The following is a 20,066-nucleotide window of genomic DNA, read 5'->3' as shown; positions in this document are numbered from 1 at the left end:
TGGATGGATGGATGAATGTGCTGGCAAGGATATTGTAGAGACGTTTCAAAAACTGGATGAGGTTGGCCTAGACCCACATTGCCAAATACAGTAGCCACTAGATACTTATGATTACTGAGCATTTGAAATTAAGCTTGTTTGAAGTGAGAAGTGTTACAAATGTAAAATGCACAAAAGATTTTGTTTAGTTGCTAAGTTGTGTCTGATTCTTTTGCAACCCCAGGGACTGTAGCCTGACAGCCTCTTCTGTCCATGGGATTTTCCAGGCAAGAATACTGGAGTGGGTTGCCATTTCCTTCTCCAGGGAATCTTCCCGACCCAGGGATCAAACTCGCTTCTGCTTGGCAGGTGGGTGCATTACCACCGAGCCACCAGGGAACCCATGCACACCAGATTTTGAAGCCTTGGCATGAAAACATATAACATATCTCATCAATAATATTTTTATTGATTATATGTTTAAATAATAATATTTTGGATATACTTGGTTAAATAAAACACATCCTACATTCTTAAAATTTAATTCAACTGTATCATTTTTCCTTTTTAAAGTAACTATTAAAATAAGTTAAAATAAGTTACATATATGACTAACATTATATCTGTATTGAATAGAACAGATTTTTGACAACCTCCATGTTTAAACTTCGACCTTTATCGGCTTGTGAGGGTATATATGGCGGGTATTAAAGCCATTCCCTGAAATTGACAGAGAATAAAGCTTTCCATAATTACTGTTCCTGGTGGCAGTAGGGTCAAATGAGTGATAGTCACTCAATCATGTCCAACTTTTTGTGACCTCAGAGACTGTAGCCTTCCCAACTCTTCTGTCCATGGAATTCTCCAGGCAAGAAGTGTATGGTTTATTATTCAATCTCATCTTTCTCATTCCTGTCTTCTTTCACACCAGCTTGTCCAGAGTAGCTAGCAACAAGCCAGATGGCATGGTTAGAGCTTTTTACCTCCTTTCTTAACTTCTGCTCACCCATGTATGCCCTAATGGTGACAACAATGAACAGATAAATAGTCCAAAGGTGAGCCACATATTGGAAGAATAAAATCTACCCACAAACACTCTGGATCATCCACATGCAGCAGAATCCCCACTTTGAAAAATCTCTCTTTTCCTGATAATTTATTTTATCCATATAGCCAACTCCCCTGGCAAAGCCCCATGATGGGTTACCACAGAAGTGGAAAAGAGAAGTAGAAGGCAACAATCTGTCGTTTTTTTGCAGATTATAATAAAATTGGGAAACAAAACTAATGCGTGTGTGAAAGGTTAAACAAGATTATGGGACAATCATCCAAGAAATGCTGGGCAGAGTAAGATTGCTGCTGCTGCTGCTGCTGCTAAGTCACTTCAGTCGTGTCCGACTCCGTGTGACCCCATAGATGGCAGCCCACCAGGCTCCCCTGTCCCTGGGATTCTCTACGCAAGAATACTGAAGTGGGTTGCCATTTCCTTCTCCAATGCATGAAAGTGAAAAGTGAAAGGGAAGTCTCTCAGTCGTGTCCGACTCTTAGCGACCCCATGGACTGCAGCCTACCCGGCTCCTCCATCCATGGGATTTTCCAAGCAAGAGTACTGGAGTGGGGTGCCATTGCCTTCTCCGAGAGTAAGATTAAGTACATACAAATTACCCACAGAGTTAGTACTCTAGTAATTCAAATTAGGGTCAGCCCTAAAGGTTGATGCAGGCAAAGAAAGATTCCTTGAGGAGGTAGTACTTGTGTTGAATTTTGAAGGATATATGTGATTGTTACAAAATCACAGATTTCCAGAGCTTATATGGCCCTTAGAGAAATAGTACTCCCTCATTGTACAGATAAGGAAACCGAGGTATAGAGAGAGAAAGATACCATAGTTAGAAAACAGTTGGGAGTACAACCAAGATTTTCTAGTTCCCAGTCCAGTACTCTTCCCTTCAAGTACTGAGATGGGAGAGATGGTGTTCTAGGTGTAAAAAGGGTGCAGAAACTCAAATGCTTGAATACTCACTCCCCAATATGCTCCTCTCCTAACAAGCATACACACACACACACACACACACATTTCCAAACCTGATCTGGAATTTCCCTTTATTTTCTTCAAGACTGTTAATCTGGAAGGTGAATCAGATAACACTGAATTCAAATTCCAGGTCAAACACCAAGGCCTTTTTATTTACTTAGAAATGGACCATGTGTTGATGAATGGCCTCTTTGATGTAACCCGCCATCTCAAAAGCCTTGAGGTTGAGAGGCCCTCCTTCTGTTCCTTTTTGCCCCATCAGCACAAGGTATACAGACTCGATCTGAACTACTGTCACTGCTTGGCTGCCCCGACTCTGGCCTTTGGTGCGGAGATCCATGGTGTTGTTGCCCTCAGTGTATAGGTTGTCCCGGATCAACAAGCATTTGGTCCCTGCAAGGGTGATTCCCTGAAGAAACAACTTCTCTCTCTCTTCTCTCACCAGCAAGATCTGAATTTCTTCCTGGGTCAGTTGGAACAGGTTGCCTTCAGGATAAGAAGCTAACAACCAAGGTGGGGAATTGGTGATTATTGCTGCATCACAGCACATCCCAGTCTGTAGGAAGAGGGTGATACAGTCTTGCCAGACATCTTCACTGATATCCCCTATGCACTGCATGGTTCAGGTAAGCTGTCTTTAAAAGATGAATAAAGTGATTTCTGGCAAGTAGGTCTTCAAAAGAAATTTGTTAGTAGTTGGGTCAAGATGACTGATAAGCTGAGACTGAAGTAAGCAAAAAACACAGTCTGTTTTTGAAGGCCTCTCCCCAGCAGCAAGGTGGAGGAGGTCTTGATGACTTGTGTGAAGTTATGCCCCAGCTGCTCTCTGTTGTGACTTATCAAGCTATCTTTGGAGCAGGAGTGAGGTCACAAAGGCTCTGTGACTTGTTAAACTGTCATAATTCACCACATCATGGATGACCTTTGGCAGTAGCTTTCAGTGGTTGTATCTCCAGCTAGTGAGATATTGGGGCGAAGCACATCTACTTACTTCCCTAGGATACCATGGGAGAAACACCAACCCCCAATATCAGAAAATTCCTCAATGTAGAACATAACTGAGTAATATTTGACTTGGAGCTTTGGATATAAAGCAGGACAGGTGAGATTTAGTGCAGCAACTAGTACTCAGATGTTGGCTAATCTGAGACCTAAGCTGTAGGTACAAAGTAAAAAAACCCACAGCCCCACTAGCTTACAACTCTTTTTGGATGAACATAATAGCTTCCTAATGATTTCCTGTCTTCAGATTCTTTCCACCTAGTTGTTTATCCTATGGCCCACACCAGCTGTGAGTCTAGAGTAATTCATTTTCATCTAATCATTCAGCAAGCATTTATCAAGCATTCACTATTTGCCAAGTACTTTTCCAAGCATTGGGTTACAGCAGTGAACAGAGAAAAATCTCAGAGAGCTGATATCATAATGGCAGAAGACAAAAAATAATAAATGATAATAGAATCCCTTTCACAGAAAATGTTTTATGAATCTAATACTTTTTTCTTCCACATTTTGCTTCTTAGTCCCAGATGCTATCTACTCCTATGAGGGTCCAATCTGATATGTGATTATTCTGAAACCTTTGACAAATCACCATCTCTACCTTAATTTCCTCTGAAATGACACTAACTTGCCTTAAGTAGGAACTGTTAGGAGAAATGGCTAAAGTTAATGGAGAGAAAATTTGGAGTAGTTTAGAAAATTCACTTATTCAACAAATATTTATTGAATACCTACTGTGTTCCAGGTCTGTTCCAGACTTTGGAGATCTAGCAGTGAACAAAAAGTCCCTGGCCTCATGAAGCTGACATCCTAGAGGGGAGACAAATAACTGACAAGGACATTTATAGTATATAAGGTGGTGTTCATAATTATTAATATAAAGAAAAAATGTTAAGACGATAGAGAATTCTGGGGAAGAAGTAGTGGTGGTTTTATTTGATATAAGGTGCTCAAGTAGGATTCTCTGACATTGTGAATTTGACCAGAGACCAGACAGAGATGAGGGAGTGAACATATGGATATCTGGGGGAAGAGCATTCTATTCAGAGGGAACAGCAAGTGCTTCTGAGGCAGGAGAATGTATGATATATTTGAGAAACAACAAGAAGATCAATATAACATAAAGAGAGAAAGAAAAGGGTGATAGAAGATACAGTCAGAGAGGCACTAGGCTTAGATCACATGTAGGCTTATTTTAAGCCATGTAAAGATTTGGATTTTACTCTGAAATGGAGAGCCACTGGTAGGTTTCAAGCAAAGGAGTGACATCACTATAGATTCTAGAGTCTGGAAGATGCCGTATTGAGGACAGATTCTAGGGGAACCAGGGCCAAAACATGGCAACCAAACTGTGTCAATAATTCAGGCAAGATAGAGGTTTCAGCTAGAATACAGGGCCCAGAGAGGTGACATGATTTGCTCAAGGTCACACCGCAAGTTAGTAGCAGACCTGAGAGTAAAATCCAGGTTTTTCGACTCCCAGACTATTCTTTTTGCCATCACAAGCCTGATTCAGAGAACACTACAGAGTAGCTGCACCTCATCTGAGAGGTGGTCCGGTGGGTCTCTGGTCCTTTTCCCACATCTTTGATGACAAAGTTATGAGGCTACTCTAATAGTCCAGGCTTTAACTAGGTTGATGGCAGTAGACTCCCCCTGGTTGAGAGGAGTGAAAGGAAAATATAAACCATCTCAAAAATATTCTATAGTGACTTGCCCAGGGTCTCACAGGAAGCTCATCAGAAACTCAGTCATCACCACAAAGTAGTCTATGTTATCTCTGACTGGTGCCATCTGTTAACATTAAAGAAGTGTGGAATGATATTGGTACTCAGAATCCTTACAGCATCATGGGATGTGAGAAGGGTGCCAGCACTTGAGTCTGAGACTTAAGAATTCCTGGGCCAAACCTGAAGTCTGAACTAGGACAATCTGTTGTTGTTGTTGCTGTTTGTACTCTTAAGAAAATGGAAGCAGTCTTAGAAATATTTGTGTGTCTAATGTTACTGTTCTGCCTCCTGTCTACAATCCTAGTAACTTTTCCCTTAAACAATATGAAAAAAGCTCCCAATCACTGACTTTTACTTAAACCAAGGGTTCTTAGAAAGTTAGAATGTATATTTAGCAGTTTCTCTTCCCAAATGGCGCAGTGGTAAATAATCTGCCTGCCAAAGTAGGAGATGCAAGAGACTCCGCTTCCATCCCTGGGTAGAGAAAATCCCTTGGAGTAAAAAATAGCAACCCACTCCAGTATTCTTGCCTGGATAATCCCATGGACAGAGGAGCCTGGTGGGTTGTAATCCAAAGGGTCGCTAAGAGTCGGACGTTACTGAGTACACACCCCTACCAAAGGAATGGCATTTTGACAGGATCGCCCAAAAGAAAGGGCATTGCCAGGAAGCAAGATGGCGTTAGCGGCAGAAGGCGAAGTGTCGCGAGAGAACCCTCCGCCAGGGTCAAGTGACGAGAGCTTGAAGCACGAGAGGAAGGGCGGGGGCTAGAACCAGGGTTGGGCAAGAAGGCTGCTAGAACTGTGGTGGTGGCAGCAGCCTGAGTTGCACTAAGGATTTCGGGTGTGGGGAACCGCGGTCATGGACCATATCACGGTGCCCAAGGTAAGAAGAGATCGGCGAGGCTGGGAGCCGGGGATTCCCTCTCTAAGCTCAGCCGCAAGCCCAGGTACACGCTCTCAACCCTTAGGGTGCTCTTTGACTCCCTCTTTCGCGCGGGACCGGAGTAATATTCCTTGGTTCACCCAAACTGAACTTTCTTCTCCTTGGGACCTGCCTGCAGGCGGCTGCGGCGCGCAAAGGAGAGGTGGTTCTGTACCAGCCGTTCTCTCGCTTGACACCGCCTCCGCGCTGGGTGGTTGCCTGTCGGGTCCCTCTCTGTCCTGTCTCCTCCAGTCCCAGCTCCTCGTGGCTCCCCAGCGGTTACCTCATACACCCCTTTACTCTAGCCTTTTATACAGACTTGCTGCACTTGTAACAGCCTTTCTTGAATACCCCGCGTGGTATTGCCTCCCAGAGGGTTACTTCCTTTATCCAGGGTTTCCCTGCCCTCTTCTTGACTCCAACCTGCCTCTTGACTTCTGCCCCAATGATTGCTCAGACCATCAGCCCAGCTCCCCAGCTTGCATGCGTGGGTTTGGGGCAAAAGCATCTGTCCAGCCCCGAGCTGGGCTATAGGAAAGAGGTGTAACAGAGTGGACCTGGCTCTGCTCATCCAGAAAGAAAAAACGTAGAGGTGACATTGCTAGGCCAGTTGGTGTCTGCGTACAGCTGACCCTAGTTAGAGCCTCTTCTACGTCTTTTCTTTCCAGACACTACTCTTTATTCCCCCAACTCCAGCCTCTTTCTTTTCATATTCACTTCCTTCCTGTCAGTTTTCTTTCTACTATCAGGCTGAGAACAAGGAAGGGTTAAAACTAGTTTGTGCTTAATTTTTTCTATCGATCATAAGAGATATGGCCCAGGCTAATTTAAATCCACATCAAACATAAGGATTAATAACTGTGAAGAGGCAAAAAGTTTATTTGGGGTCTTAGAATTGCAATTCAGGGATCACAGAAAGTCTAGAAGAAACCAGAATAGTGTCCTACAAGGGGAAATTGGCTAGGGTTTTTACAGGAAGAGGGAAGTCAATGCAGGGTTATGCAAGTTGTTTACCAACAATTTGGATGGGAGGGTAAAATTATTCTATACATAAGATTGAGTTATGGAATGCATCTCAGTCATTACTAGGGACAGTTGTGTTTTCTTAGGAAGATAAAGTCTAGTTCTCAACATCAATATTTCCTTTTAGAAACTTAGCGACTATTCAAGTTTTAATTTAGAGTGTTCAGCTAAAGTCCAGCATTGGTAGCAAATACGGAGGTCTTTAGGTCATGTCTTAGTCATTCCTGACATAGTTATTTTCACTTTTCCCCCTTTTGCCCATGCCTTTTCCTGAAGAAAACATCATTGGAGCAATTCTTATTCCCACATAGTCAGAGTTGATTGTCTGCTCCAGGTCCATCATGTCGTTTAAAGGGTGGTTTGTGAATGAATCAGTAGATAGATTGGAAAATTCATTGGAAGCAACATGATGTTGTGCTGCCTCAAGTATATCGATTTGGATGAGTATCAGCTGAGCAGTAGAATGGTTAAGTATGCTGCTGCTAATCAATTTAAGGAAGCACTTTATTAATATAAATAAATCGATAGCAGTTATTAAGAGTAATAACCCAGTTTGCAAAACAGTTTTGAACCAAGATCCAATGTTTGAGGGTAACAAACTAAACAAGAATTGATGCTTTTGAATTGTGGTGCTGGAGAAGACTCTTGAGAGTCCCTTGTACTGCAAGGAGATCCAACCAGTCCATTCTAAAGGAGAACAGTCCTGGGTGTTCATTGGAAGGACTGATGCTAAAGCTGAAACTCCAATACTTTGGCCACCTCATGCGATGAGTTGACTCACTGGAAAAGACTCTGATGCTGGGAGGGATTGGGGGCAGGAGGAGAAGGGGACGACAGAGAATGAGATGGCTGGATGTCATCACCGACTCGATGGACATGAGTTTGAGTGAACTCCGGGAGTTGGTGATGGACAGGGAGGCCTGACGTGCTGTGATTCATGGGGTCGCAAAGAGTTGGACATGACTGACTGACTGAACTGAACTGAACTGAACAAACCAAACATTAGGGAAGTAGTAAGACTATCAGCATGAAGTCAAGTGACCTTGTTTTGTAAGATTCCAATTTAAGTTTGTATTATATCAGGGGCATTTATCCAGGTACAACAGGTGGTATTTAAGATGACACAGACTCTTCCAAGTTCTGCTAGAAGGTATCCAAGGAAAAACTTTTATCTAACACAAGACGAGCAAGTAAATTCAGGGAGTCTTTTTGGGCACTTAATGTTTTAGCTGTGGTGTTAGCTGTTTCTGCTATGATAGCAGAGGGGTTTTGAATAATTTTGTCAGTGGCGCCAATTCCCCGTGTGGTTTAAATAAATCTTGGGAACCTTTGAAATCCCTCAGAAGGGGTTTCTTGGCAGAGGTAGAAAGTAGACTGTATGTGCCATTTGGTAATTTCCAAAAAATGTAACACAGTCAAATGAACTATTAAAAGTCCTGCTGCTGCTGCTGCTAAGTCGCTTTAGTCATGTCCCACTCTGTGTGACCCCATAGATGTCAGCCCACCAGGCTCCCCCGTCCCTGGGATTGTCCAGGCAAGAACACTGGAGTGGGTTGCCATTTCCTTCTCTAATGCATGAAAGTGAAAAGTGGAAGTGAAGTCGCTCAGTCATGTCCGACTCTTTGCGACCCCATGGACTGCAGCCTACATGGCTCCTCTGCCCATGGGATTTTTCAGGCAATAGTACTGGAGTGGGTGGCCATTGCCTTCTCTGATTAAAAGTCCTAGGGCACATTAGAACCTGGTATTAGGGCACTGAGGCAGGATATGCCCTAGGTGGCGACCTTCCAACCACAAATACATAAATGGAGGGCTTCCTCAGTGGCTCAAATTTTAAAACGTCTGCCTGTAATGCGGGAGACCTGGGTTCGATCCCTGGGTTGGGAAGATCCCCTGGAGAAGGAAATGGCAACCCACTCCAGTACCCTTGCCTGGAAAATTCCATGGATGGAATTCAACCATGGGATGGTTATATATGAGCAGCCTAGAAACCTTCCTTGTTGGAATATATGGGGGTTATCATGAGAATATATTTTGTTGTTGAACAGTGAAATAAAAGTGGGTGTTTGGAAGTTGGATCTCTTGTTTCTGGATAACCACAGGGCCTCATTGGGACACATATTCCTAAGGAACTTTTTAGGGTGTTATCTGTTTCCAAACAAGGAAAACAAGGAAAGGGAACTGTGGATTCAAGTAGATGAGTTCTAAATATGGTAGAAAGTTACCAGTAAGATTAGAGATAGCCAAAGCAAGGGGATCCCAGTATTCAGCGAATGAGTAGGGTGCTGATGGCATATCCAACAGTTTGTTAGATTTCCTCCAGTGGCTAGACTTTTGGAAATGCAGAATAAGGCATTATTTACCAAGGTATAAGGAGTCCAGATGGATATTAAGAGAGCTAATAATATAACTCTAGTAAAAACTATCCCAAGAAAAGTCAGCCATTTTAACATAAAGAGGACGAAGGGTAACTCATGGCCTTGGTGAGTGAAAGAATCCCAAGTGAAATAGAGTAATTAAATGGCCAAGAATTGGAGCCACAGGCTTATTCCCAGCAGAGTTAATATAAAATAGAATTACCTTTCATGGAGGATGCCTACTCTATGTAGTAGGACAAAGCACATTATTAAAACTAGCTTCAATGCAAATATACTTGCAAACAAAACAATGGATAAAGAATTAATTTCTAAAATATACAAACAACTCATGCAGTTCAATGTAAAAAAAAAAAAAAAACAGCCCAATCAAAAAATGGGCAGAAGACACAAATAGACATTTCTCCTAAGATAACATACAGATGGCCTAGAAGCAAATGAAAAGATGCTCGACATCAATAATTATTCGGTTCAGTTCAGTTCAGTCGCTCAGTCTTGTCTGACTCTTTGCGACCCCATGAATCACAGCACGTCAGGCCTCCCTGTCCATCACCAACTCCCGGAGTTCACTCAAATTCATGTCCATAGAGTTGGTGATGCCATCCACCCATCTCATTCTCTGTCGTCCCCTTCTCCCACCCCCAATCCCTCCCAGCATCAGAGTCTTTTCCAGTGAGTCAACTCGTCGCATGAGGTGGCCAAAGTATTGGAGTTTCAATTATTAGAGAAATGCAAGTCAAACTACAATGAGAGACTTCCCTGTTGGTACAGTGGATGGGAAACGACCTGCTAATGCAGAGGACACCAGTTCTACCCCTGCCACAGAAGAATTCCACATGCCATGGAGCACCTAAAGGCCATGTACCACAACTACTGAACTCCCACTGTAGAGCCCAAGAGCCACAACTACTGAGCCCACGTACTGCAGCTACTGAAGTCCATGTGCCTAGAGTCTGTGTTCCATAAGAGAAGCCACTACAATGAGAAGCCCATACACCACAACAAAGAGTAGCCCCCATTCATTACAACTAGAGAAAGTACTGTCAATTTCCCTTTTTACAGCTGTTAGCATTTTCCTTGTGTATTGAGGTGCTCCTATGTTGAGTGCATAAATATTTATAACTGTTATATCTTCTTAGATTGATCCCTTGATCAGTATGTAGTGTCCTTCCTTATCTGTTGTAATAGTCTTTATTTTAAAGTGTATTTTAACTGATAAGAGAATTGCTACTCCAGATTTCTTTTGATTTACATTTAGTATCTTTTTCATCCTCTCACATTCTGTCTGTATGTATTCCTAGGTTTGAAATGGGTCTCTTGTAGACAGCATATATATATGGGTTTTCTTTTTGTATCCATTCAGCCAGTCTTTGTCTTTCCGTTGGAGCATTTAATCCATTTACATTTAAGGTATTTATCAATATGTACGTTTCTATTACCATTTTTATAACTGTTCTGGGTTTGTTTTTGTAGGTGATTTTCTTCTCTTGTGCTTCCTGTTTATGGAAGTTCCTTTAGCATTTGTTGTGAATCTGGTCTGGTGGTGCTGAATTCTCTTAGTTTTTGCTTCTCTGTAATGCTTTTGATTTCTCTGTTGAATCTGAATGAGATCCTTGTTGGGTAGAATAATCTTGATTGTAAGTTTTTCTGTTTCATCACTTTAAATATATCCTGTCACTCCCTTCTGGCCTGAAGAGTTTCTGCTGAGAAATCAGTTAACCTTATGGGGATTCCCTTGTATTTTTTTTTTCCCTTGCTGCTTTTAACGTTTTTTTCTTTGTATTTAGTTTTTGTTAGTTTGATTATGTGTCTTCTTGTGTTTCTCCTAGGGTTTATCCTGTGTGGGACTCTGCTCTTCCTGTACTTGGGAGGGTATTTTCTTTCCCATATTAGGGAATGTTTTGACGATAAGCTCTTGAAATATTTTCTTCATCCTTTCTCTTTCTTGTTTTCTTCTGGGACCCCTATAATTTGAATGTTGGTGTGTTTAATGTTGTTGCACAGATGTCTGTGACACTGTCTTCAATTTTCTTCATTATTTTTTCTTTATTTTGCTCCTTGGCCGTTTTTACCACTATTCTATCTTCCAGTTCACTTATTCATTCTTCTGCTTCAATTAAGCTACTATTGATTCCTTCTAGTGTGTGTTTTTTTTTTTTTTTCATTTCAGCTACTGGGTTGTTTGCTTTCCCAGGTGGCTCAGTGGTAAAACATCTGCCTGTCAGTGCAGGAGTTGCAGGAGCTGCAGATTTGATCCCTTGGTCAGGAAGATTCCCCGCGGAAGGAAATGACAATCCACTCCAGTGTTCTTGCTTGGCAAAATCGCATGAACAGAAGAGCCTGGCAGGCTGCAGTCCATGGGGTCACAAAGAGTCAGACATGACTGAGCGACTGAGCTTGCCCACATTGAGTTGTTTATCACTGCTTGTTTGTTCTTTAGTTCTTCTTGGCTCTTGTTAAACATTTGTTGTATTTTCTTGATCTGTTGCCTCCATTCTATTTCTGAGATTATGGATCATCTTCAATCATTATTCTGAATTCTTTTTCAGGTATGTTGCATATTTTCTCTTCATTTAGTTGGTCTTGTAGGTTTTTACATTGTTCCTTCGTCTGTAACCTATTTTTTGTTGTTGTTGTTGTTGTTTGTATTTTGATGGATAGGGCTGTGTTCTTGTCTTACTGGTCTGGCCTGAGACGTTTAACATTAGAGTTTTCAGGTGGTTGGGTAGAGCCAGGTCTCAGTGCTGAGATGAGGACCTCCAGGAGAACTCACTATAATTAATGTTCCCTGGGGTCTGAGGTTCTAAATTCGTCCAGTGGCTTGAAGTCAGTTCTCCCACCACAGGAGCTTAGGCCTGACCCTTGGCCTAGAAACCAAGATTCCACAAGCTATGCAGTGCAGAAGAAAAAGAGCCAATCAATAACAAAGAATAAAAAACATAATTAGAAAAATAAAAATATATATGTTAGAAGAAAAACATAAATGAAACAGGAAAAAGCACACAATAGCAATAAATAAATAAATAAATATTTTTAAAAGGCCAGAAAAGGTCTTGACTGTGGGGCAGTGGTGCTTATGCAGGAGTGGAGCCTGGGCCTGGGTAGTGGGGCTTAGTGGGTTGGCTAGGTTCAGAACCAGCGCTGCAGGAAAAGGCCCTATGGTGGCTTTTGGGGGTGGGGCTTAGTCTCAGTATAGTTGGAGAGGGCCTTAGAAGGTGGAGGTTTAGGCCAGGGACCCCAGCAGACTTGCTTGGGCCTGAGCAGGCAGGGGAAATACTGGCTGCTCCCCTCCAATCCCTGAAAAGTCTCTCCTAGTCCCTGCTGATCCTATCAGTATGGGTGGGTCACTCTCAGTGTGGGAGCCCCTTCCCTCCCCCAGCCACCCCTGAAGGGCACCCTTCTGTCTCTCTTCTAGTTTTCTTACCCCCTTCCCCCCTTGCCTCCTTAGGCATGGGGTATGTCCTCTTGGCCACTCGCCACTCAGTGCTGTGCAGCCGCCAAGGTCAGGAGCAGGGACCATGAGGAGATAGCCCATGTCCAAGGTCAGGAGCGAGGGCCATGAAGACATACCCCATGTCCAAGATCAGAGAAACTCCAGTAAGATGGTAGGCACTGAGAGAGGGCATCAGAGGGCAGACAGAAACCACAATAACAGAAAATTAACCAATCTAATCACATGGACCACAGCCTTGTCTAATTCAATGAAACTATGAGCCATGCCATGTAAGGCCATTCAAGATAACGGGTCATGGTGGAGAGTTCAGACAAAATGTGGTCCACTGGAGAAGTGAATGGCAAACTACTTCAGGATTCTGGGCTTGAGAACCCCATGAACAGTATGAAAAGGCAAAAAGATAGGGCACTGAAAGATGAACTCCCCAGGTCAGTAGGTGCCCAATGTGCTACCGGAGAAGAGTGGAGAAATAACTCCAGAAAGAATGAAGTGATAGAGCCAAAGTGAAGACAATGTCCTGTTCTGGGTGTGACTGGTGATGGAAGCAAGGTCCGATGCTGTAAAGAGCAATATTGCATAGGAACCTGGAATGTCAGGTCTATCTACGAATCAAGGCAAATTGGAAGTGGTCAAACAGGAGATGGTAAGAGTGAATGTCGACATTCTAGGAATCAGTGAACTAAAATGGACTGGAATGGGTGAATTTAACTCAGATGACCATCATATCTACTATTGTGGGCAAGAATCCCTTAGAAGAAATGGAGCAGCCATCACAGTCAACAAGAGTCTGACATGCAGTACTTGGATGAATCTCAGAAACGACAGAATGATCTCTGTTCATATCCAAGGCAAACCATTCAATATCACAGTAATCCAAGTCTATGCCCCGACCAGTAATGCTGAAGAAGCTGAAGATGAACGTTTCTATGAAGACCTACAAGACCTTTTAATATTAACACCCGAAATAGATATCCTTTTCATTATAGGGGACTGCAGTGCAAAAGTAGGAAGTCAAGAAACACCTGGAGTAACAGGCAAATTTGGCCTTGGAGTACAGAATGAAGCAGGCTAAGAGAGTTCTGCCAAGAGAATGCACTGGTCATAGCAAACACCCTCTTCCAACAACACAAGAGAAAGCTCTACACATGGACATCGCCAGATGGTCAGCACCAAAATCTGACTAATTATATTCTTTAGAGCCAAAGATGGAGAATCTTTATACAGTCAGTAAAAACAATACCGGAAGCTGACTGTGGCTCAGATCATGAACTCCTTATTGTCAAATTCAGACTTAAACTGAAGAAAGTAGGGAAAACCACTAGATCAGGTTTGACTAAAATCAAATGTGCATGACTTAAATGCACCTGACTTAAGTCAGGTATGACTTAAATCAAATACCTTACGATTATACAGTGGAAGTGGGAAATGTATTTAAAGGACTAGATCTGATAGCATGCCTGATGAACTATGGATGGAGGTTCATGACATTATACAGGAGACAGGGATCAAAACCATCCCCAAGAAAAAGAAATGCAAAAAAGGAAAATGGCTGTCTGAGGAGGCCTTACAAATAGCTGTGGAAAGAAGAGAAGCAAAAAGCAAAGGAGAAAAGGAAAGATATAAGCATCTGAATGTAGAGTTCCAAAGAATAGCAAGGAAAGATAAGAAAGCCGTCCTCAGTGATTAGTGCAAAGAAATAGAGGAAAACAATAGAATGGGAAAGACTAGAGATCTCTTCAAGAAAATTAGAGATACCAAAGGAACATTTCATGCAAAGATGGGCTCAATAAAGGACAGAAATGGTATGGACCTAACAGAAGCAGAAGATATTAAGAAGAGGTGGCAAGAATACACAGAACTGTACAAAAAAGATCTTTACAACCCAGATAATCAGATGGTGTGATCACTCACCTAGAGCCAGACTTCCTGGAATGTGAATTCAGGTGGGCCTTAGGAAGCATCACTACAAACAAAGCTACTGGAGGTGATGGAATTCCAGTTGAGCTATTTAAAATCCTAAAAGTTGGTGTTGTGAAAGTGCTGCACTCAGTATGCCAGCAAACTTGGAAAACTCAACAGTGGCCACAGGACTGGAAAAGGTCAGGTTTCATTCCAATCCCAAAGAAAGAAAATGCCAAAGACTGTTCAATCTACCACACAATTGTACTCATCTGACACGCTAGTAAAGTAATGCTCAAAATTCTCCAAGCCAGGCTTCAGCAATACATGAACCGTGAAGTTCCAGATGTTCAAGCTGAATTTAGAAAAGGCAGAGGAACCAGAGATCAGATTGCCAACATCAGCTGGATCATCGAAAAAGCAAGAGCATTCCAGGAGAACATCTGTTTCTGCTATATTCGCTATGCCAAAGCCTTTGCTTGTATGGATCACAACAAACTGTGGAAAATTCTTAAAGAGATGGGAATATCAGACTACCTGACCTGCCTCTTGAGAAATCTGTATGCAGGTCAGGAAGCAACAGTTAGAACTGGACATGGAACAACAGACTGGTTCCAAATTGGGAAAGGAGTACATCAAGACTGTATATTGTCACCCTGCTTATTTAACATATATGCAGAGTACATCATAAGTACAGTTGCTGACTTTATTGTGGGGACTCCAAAGTCACTGCAGATGGTGATTGCAGCAATGAAATTAAAAGATGCTTACTCCTTGGAAGGAAAGTTATGAGCAACCTAGACAGCATATTTAAAAGCAGAGACATTATTTTGCCAACAAAGGTCCATCTAATCAAGGCTATTATTTTTCCAGTAGTCATGTATGGATGTGAGAGTTGGGCCATAAAGAAAGCTGAGCACTGAAGGATTGATGCTTTTGAACTGTGGTATTGGAGAAGACCCTTGAGAGTCCCTTGGACTGCAAGGAGATCCATCCAGTCTATCCTAAAGGAGATCAGTCCTGCATGTTCATTGGAAGGACTGATGCTGAAGCTGAACCTCCAATATTTTCGCCCCCTGATAGGAAGAATTGACTAATTGGGAAAAAAACCCTGATGCTGAGCAAGATTGAAGGCAGTTGAAGAAGAGGACAACAGAGGATGGAATCGTTGGATGGCATCACCGACTCAATGGACATGGGTTTGGGTAAACTCTGGGAGTTTGTGATTGACAGAGGGGCCTGGCCTGTTGCAGTCCAAGGGGTTGCAAAGATTCGGACACGACTGAGCTACTGAACTGAACTGAACTTCCCCCTTGCCTCCAGGACACTTGCAGCTGGAGGGGACCTCAGAAGTTGGAGTTTCAGGCCCAGGACCCCAACAGGTTCCCTTGTTGTTCGAGTGGGCAGGGAAAATAATAGCCATTCCCCGCCCCTCCCCAGTCTCTGGAAAGTCTCAGTCCCTGCTGATCCCTTCATTGTGGGTGGGCATGGGAACCCCTCTGCTCTCTCAGCCACCCCTGAGGCACACTGGTCCCATCTTTCCTACTCTTTTCCTCCCCTACTCCCTCCCTCCCATGCCCTCAGGACCTGTGTAGCTGGAGAAGGCCTCAAAGAGCAGAGGTTCATGCCTGCGTTCCACCCCGCACTCTGGTGCCTGAGTAGTTCCCTTTTGATCCAGTGATTCCCTGAACATCTCTTCCTGACTTTGCTGATTCTCTTGCCATAAGTGGGCCCCTCTGAACATGGGAACCCCTTCCTTCTTTCTCAGCCACCTTTCATGGTTGCCAGTTCTATCTGGCCTCCATTTCTTGTCCCTCCTACCTTTTCCCCACACCCTACCCAATTGTGCGAGGGTTCCTCTCATCTCCTTAGGTGTCTGAGGTTCCTGGCCAGTGCCTGATAGGTGCCCTAGCTGTGAGGAGATGCAAACTCTGTGTCCTCCTACTCAGCCAGTTTGGCTCTGCCCTCTAAAGGGGGCATTTTATATTTTATATCCTCCTACAGTCAAGAAATCTTTTTCCAAAGCATTCCAAAATTTTGAGCAACTCCAGAAGCATACTTGCTCTCAGTGTAAATGTTAATGCATTTGCCAAAGGCCAAAGTGTAGGTATGAGTGAGTGCATACTATTCAGTGTGCTAGGCTAAAGAATCAAAAGGCAGAGCACTGGATTCTGTTCAAGAGAAGGGAGTAGTGATACCATGTCAAGCTTTCAGATGTCCATCATTACATATGTAGAAGCCATCAAGGAACCAAGAAATGTTAGGGTTGTCTAAAGGCGTTTCTTATAAATCTGGGTATAGACCCAGTATATTCACATTATTTTTCAAGAAATCTCTAGAACTTTTTTTTCTGCAACACTGAAACTGTGTTTACCAAACACTAATTTCCCCTCCTGCTTCCCTGGTGGCTCAGATGATAAAGAATCTGCCTGCTAACGCAGGAAATACAGGTTTGATCCCTGTGTCTGGAAGATCCCCTGGAGAAGGGAATGGCTACCCACTCCAATATTATTGCCTGGAGAATTCTGTGGCCAGAGAAACCTGGGGGGCTACAGTCCATGGGTTTGCAAAGAGTCAGATACGACTGAGTAACTAACACTAACTAACACTTATAGTACTTTACTGTTTACAAAGTTCTTTTCAAGCCACCTTACCTGCTCTTAAGATAAAAATTTATATGAAGCTTTCCTAAAAGCAGATAACTTTTGGCTTGACTTCCAAGAAGCTGAAAATCAAATTTAGTGTTCAGTCATATTAACTACATTAGTCCTTGTATGTAGCATTATTGCTTCCTCCTCCTTTTCATGGCTTTGATTTTTTGTTCTGATAACCTGATTGTAGATTTGTCTTTTATTATAAACCACCTCAAATTAATAATGAGGCAAGGTCAAAATAAATCAATATAAAAATGGTAAAGTGTTTTTCTTTATCAAGGAAATGTGATTTCTAGAGATAAGAGTCATACTCCTCTTCCAGTTCTCAGAAGTCTAAATTCAGTTGGCTTTGCTTTGATCCTTTCAATCAAGGAAAGTATAATGTAGTGGGAGAAACCTTGGACAGAGCCAAGTTTGAATTCCAGATATATTATTTCTTAACTCTGAGTTCTTGGCCAAATCACTCAAAAGATCTGGGTCTCAGTTTCCTCATTTGTAAAATGGAGATGATATCTACATCTTGGGACTATGATGAAGATTAAGATAAGTTATGATAAGGGACTGACAGAAATTAAATGTTTTATGCCTATGTATTCCCTTCTCTATCAGAGCCAAACAATGGCATATATATATATATACAGAGGAGTCTGGCAGGCTGTGGTCCATAGCGTTGCAAAGAGTTGGACATGACTGAAGTGACTTAGCAGCATATATCATATCTATATCTCCATCTCTCTCTCTCTCTCTCTCTCTATATATATATATATATATGTATATGTATATCAGTACTGGAAGGTCTCAAAAAACAGCCTATCTCAAAAAGGAGTATTTTCCTGAGCATCCTGAGTACCAAGGCTCTTGTTACTTACAGTAAAGAGAAGGGCTACCCAGGAAGCCCTGGTGGCAGTGGTCTGATATTTTATAGGAATTGGAATTGTTTGTTTGTTTGTTTGTTTTCACTACCAGAACCTCCTCCTTTGATCTCACTTTGTAATTGGAAAACCACAGCTAAGCTGTCATTTGTAGAAACCACTGGGCTTTATTTTAAAGTTGTCTTTTTAGAAGTTATTTTTGGTTTTGTGGTGCAATAATATTTAAGTGCTTTAGAAAGAGTTTTTTATAATCTCCAAAGACATTTTCATTAGTTGAGAAACCCATACAGGACAGGGAGTCAGGAGACCTCGTCTGATATTGACTTGCTCTGTGACCTTAGGTCTCATTTTCCTTGTGGATAAAATAATAATATCTAACCTTTATTGAGCAATCACTATGTACCAAGCACTATTCTAAGTGCTTTATGTAAATATTGCATATTTATATACTCATTTAAGACACACAAAAATAACTATTATTATCCTCATTTCAAAAATTAATCAGGACCTGGAAAGCTTAAGCAACTTGCTGAGGGTGAGAAATGAAGCAGTATGTGACTTAAAAGCTTGTGCCCTTAACCCCTACAGTATACTGCTTCCGTAAAATGAGCAGATTGAATTATACCAGCATTTCCTAAACTTTGTCCCACAAGATAAGTTGTTTAAAAAAAAAAGATTCTAAGGTAAAATATGTTGACACTACAATCACTGGAGATTGCTAATGAATTTTCACCTATTAAAGTCTCTGAGAAACCCTGCGGTAAAGAAACCTACTTATAAAGCAGTATTTCCCTAACCTGACCACAGAACTCTGTGTGTGCATGTGTGTGTGTATATGTGCGTGTGTGCATGCGTGCACACCTATTAACATACTGTGGAACGAGGGTTTATAGAATATGTTTTGAGAAATACTGGTGTTAATCTGGAAGATTCATTCTAAGTCTTAAGTGCTTCCAGCACTTAATAATGATAGGACTGTAAAATGCAGTATTCCTCTATGAGTATCATTTTTTTTTTAACTGGAGGGTTGATAAAAATTAGGGGGTGATGAGGCATAAATTCAAGGCTAGTCTGTGTTGTATTTTTAACACTTGCTTTAAATGACCTTTTGTATCTTGACACAAAAGACTTCATTTGCCCTCCACCTTTTCCTTTCCTCCTTCCTACTCTGTTACGTATTTTCTCACTTAATAATTAAAATAAGAGACCTTAATCAGAGGTGCGTGTTGTGAAAGTAGGAGAAAGTTTTTTTTAATATATGTAGAGTTCAGCAATTGTTTTCATGATGGATATTCTTTGTTGTCAGAACTGATGCCGCATGGAGTAGGGCTTATGTAGAACATGGGCTGTTAGTAATCATCATGCTATTGGTCCTCCTGGAGCCAGATGTCCTATCTTTTATTTTTGCAGTATTTCCAATTTATTATCAATAGTTGTGGCAAACAAGGATAATGAATAGATTCAGAGACCTCTGAAGTGCACCTGTTTTCCTTCCTTCCTTCCTGGAAGGGAAAGGGGAGAAAAACATGGTTTATGGTCCATAGCTTCTCTAAGAGCAATGATCTAGTAAATGTCTGCATGTTCTGTCTATAGTCCTGGTGTGCAAAACTAACAAAGCAGCTGGGTGGCCTTACTGGGAATTAGAGTCTCTGTAGTACTTAGTGTTGGTCATCTTCTCTCTTTGCTTTTTCTCCGTCTCTCTCTCTCTCTCTTTACTCTCCATCTCCTCCCTTCTTTCTCTCTCCTTTTTCCTTACTCTTACTACACTGTCTTTGAACCAGAGGTATCCCTGGTGCCCATGAATGGAGAAAGGGGTGGGTCTGAGTAATTGCAGGTCTAAAAGTTCCCACCTGCTAATAAACACAGGTTCCCTGCAGAGTGAAGCGCTATAGGAAGTTCACATTAACAATTTCAATACCAACAATTTCCCTCTCCTCTGAGGCACTTAATAACCTTCACACATGGACATTATAGCTTTTTGGTAGATAGTGCCCTGGGCCTTCACCAGGACTCCTTTTGAGTGACCTATTTTCCCCTTTGTTGAACATCCTTCCATTCAAAGCTGCCTGTCCTGGGACAGGTAGAAGAACACTAATGATGCTCTATAGTTTCAATTTGT

General features: G+C 42.0%; 2 protein-coding genes across 2 annotated transcripts in view; one reads left to right on the top strand and one right to left on the bottom strand.

Moving 5' to 3' along the window:
• Nucleotides 1–2,171: 2,171 nt before the first annotated feature.
• On the bottom strand, nucleotides 2,172–2,633 carry LOC129535070 (profilin-1-like). The gene has a single exon (XM_055393656.1). The coding sequence runs from the start codon at nucleotides 2,631–2,633 to the stop codon at nucleotides 2,172–2,174; it is 462 nt and encodes a 153-aa protein (XP_055249631.1).
• Nucleotides 2,634–5,498: 2,865 nt separating this feature from the next.
• The window catches only part of MTMR8 (myotubularin related protein 8), a 194,575-nt gene continuing 180,007 nt past the window's right edge, over nucleotides 5,499–20,066 (top strand). The window contains 1 exon segment of the mRNA XM_055393229.2: nucleotides 5,499–5,631. Within this exon segment, the coding sequence (XP_055249204.2) occupies nucleotides 5,608–5,631 (24 nt within the window). The 5' untranslated portion in view covers nucleotides 5,499–5,607.

This window comes from Moschus berezovskii, chromosome X, assembly GCF_049115385.1.
Source record: "Moschus berezovskii isolate FMDL1 chromosome X, NW_MosBer_1.0, whole genome shotgun sequence".
Taxonomy (NCBI): Eukaryota; Metazoa; Chordata; class Mammalia; order Artiodactyla; family Moschidae; genus Moschus; species Moschus berezovskii.
The sequence above is the reverse complement of the archived record's forward strand: the minus strand, read 5'-3'. Positions and strand labels throughout refer to the sequence as shown.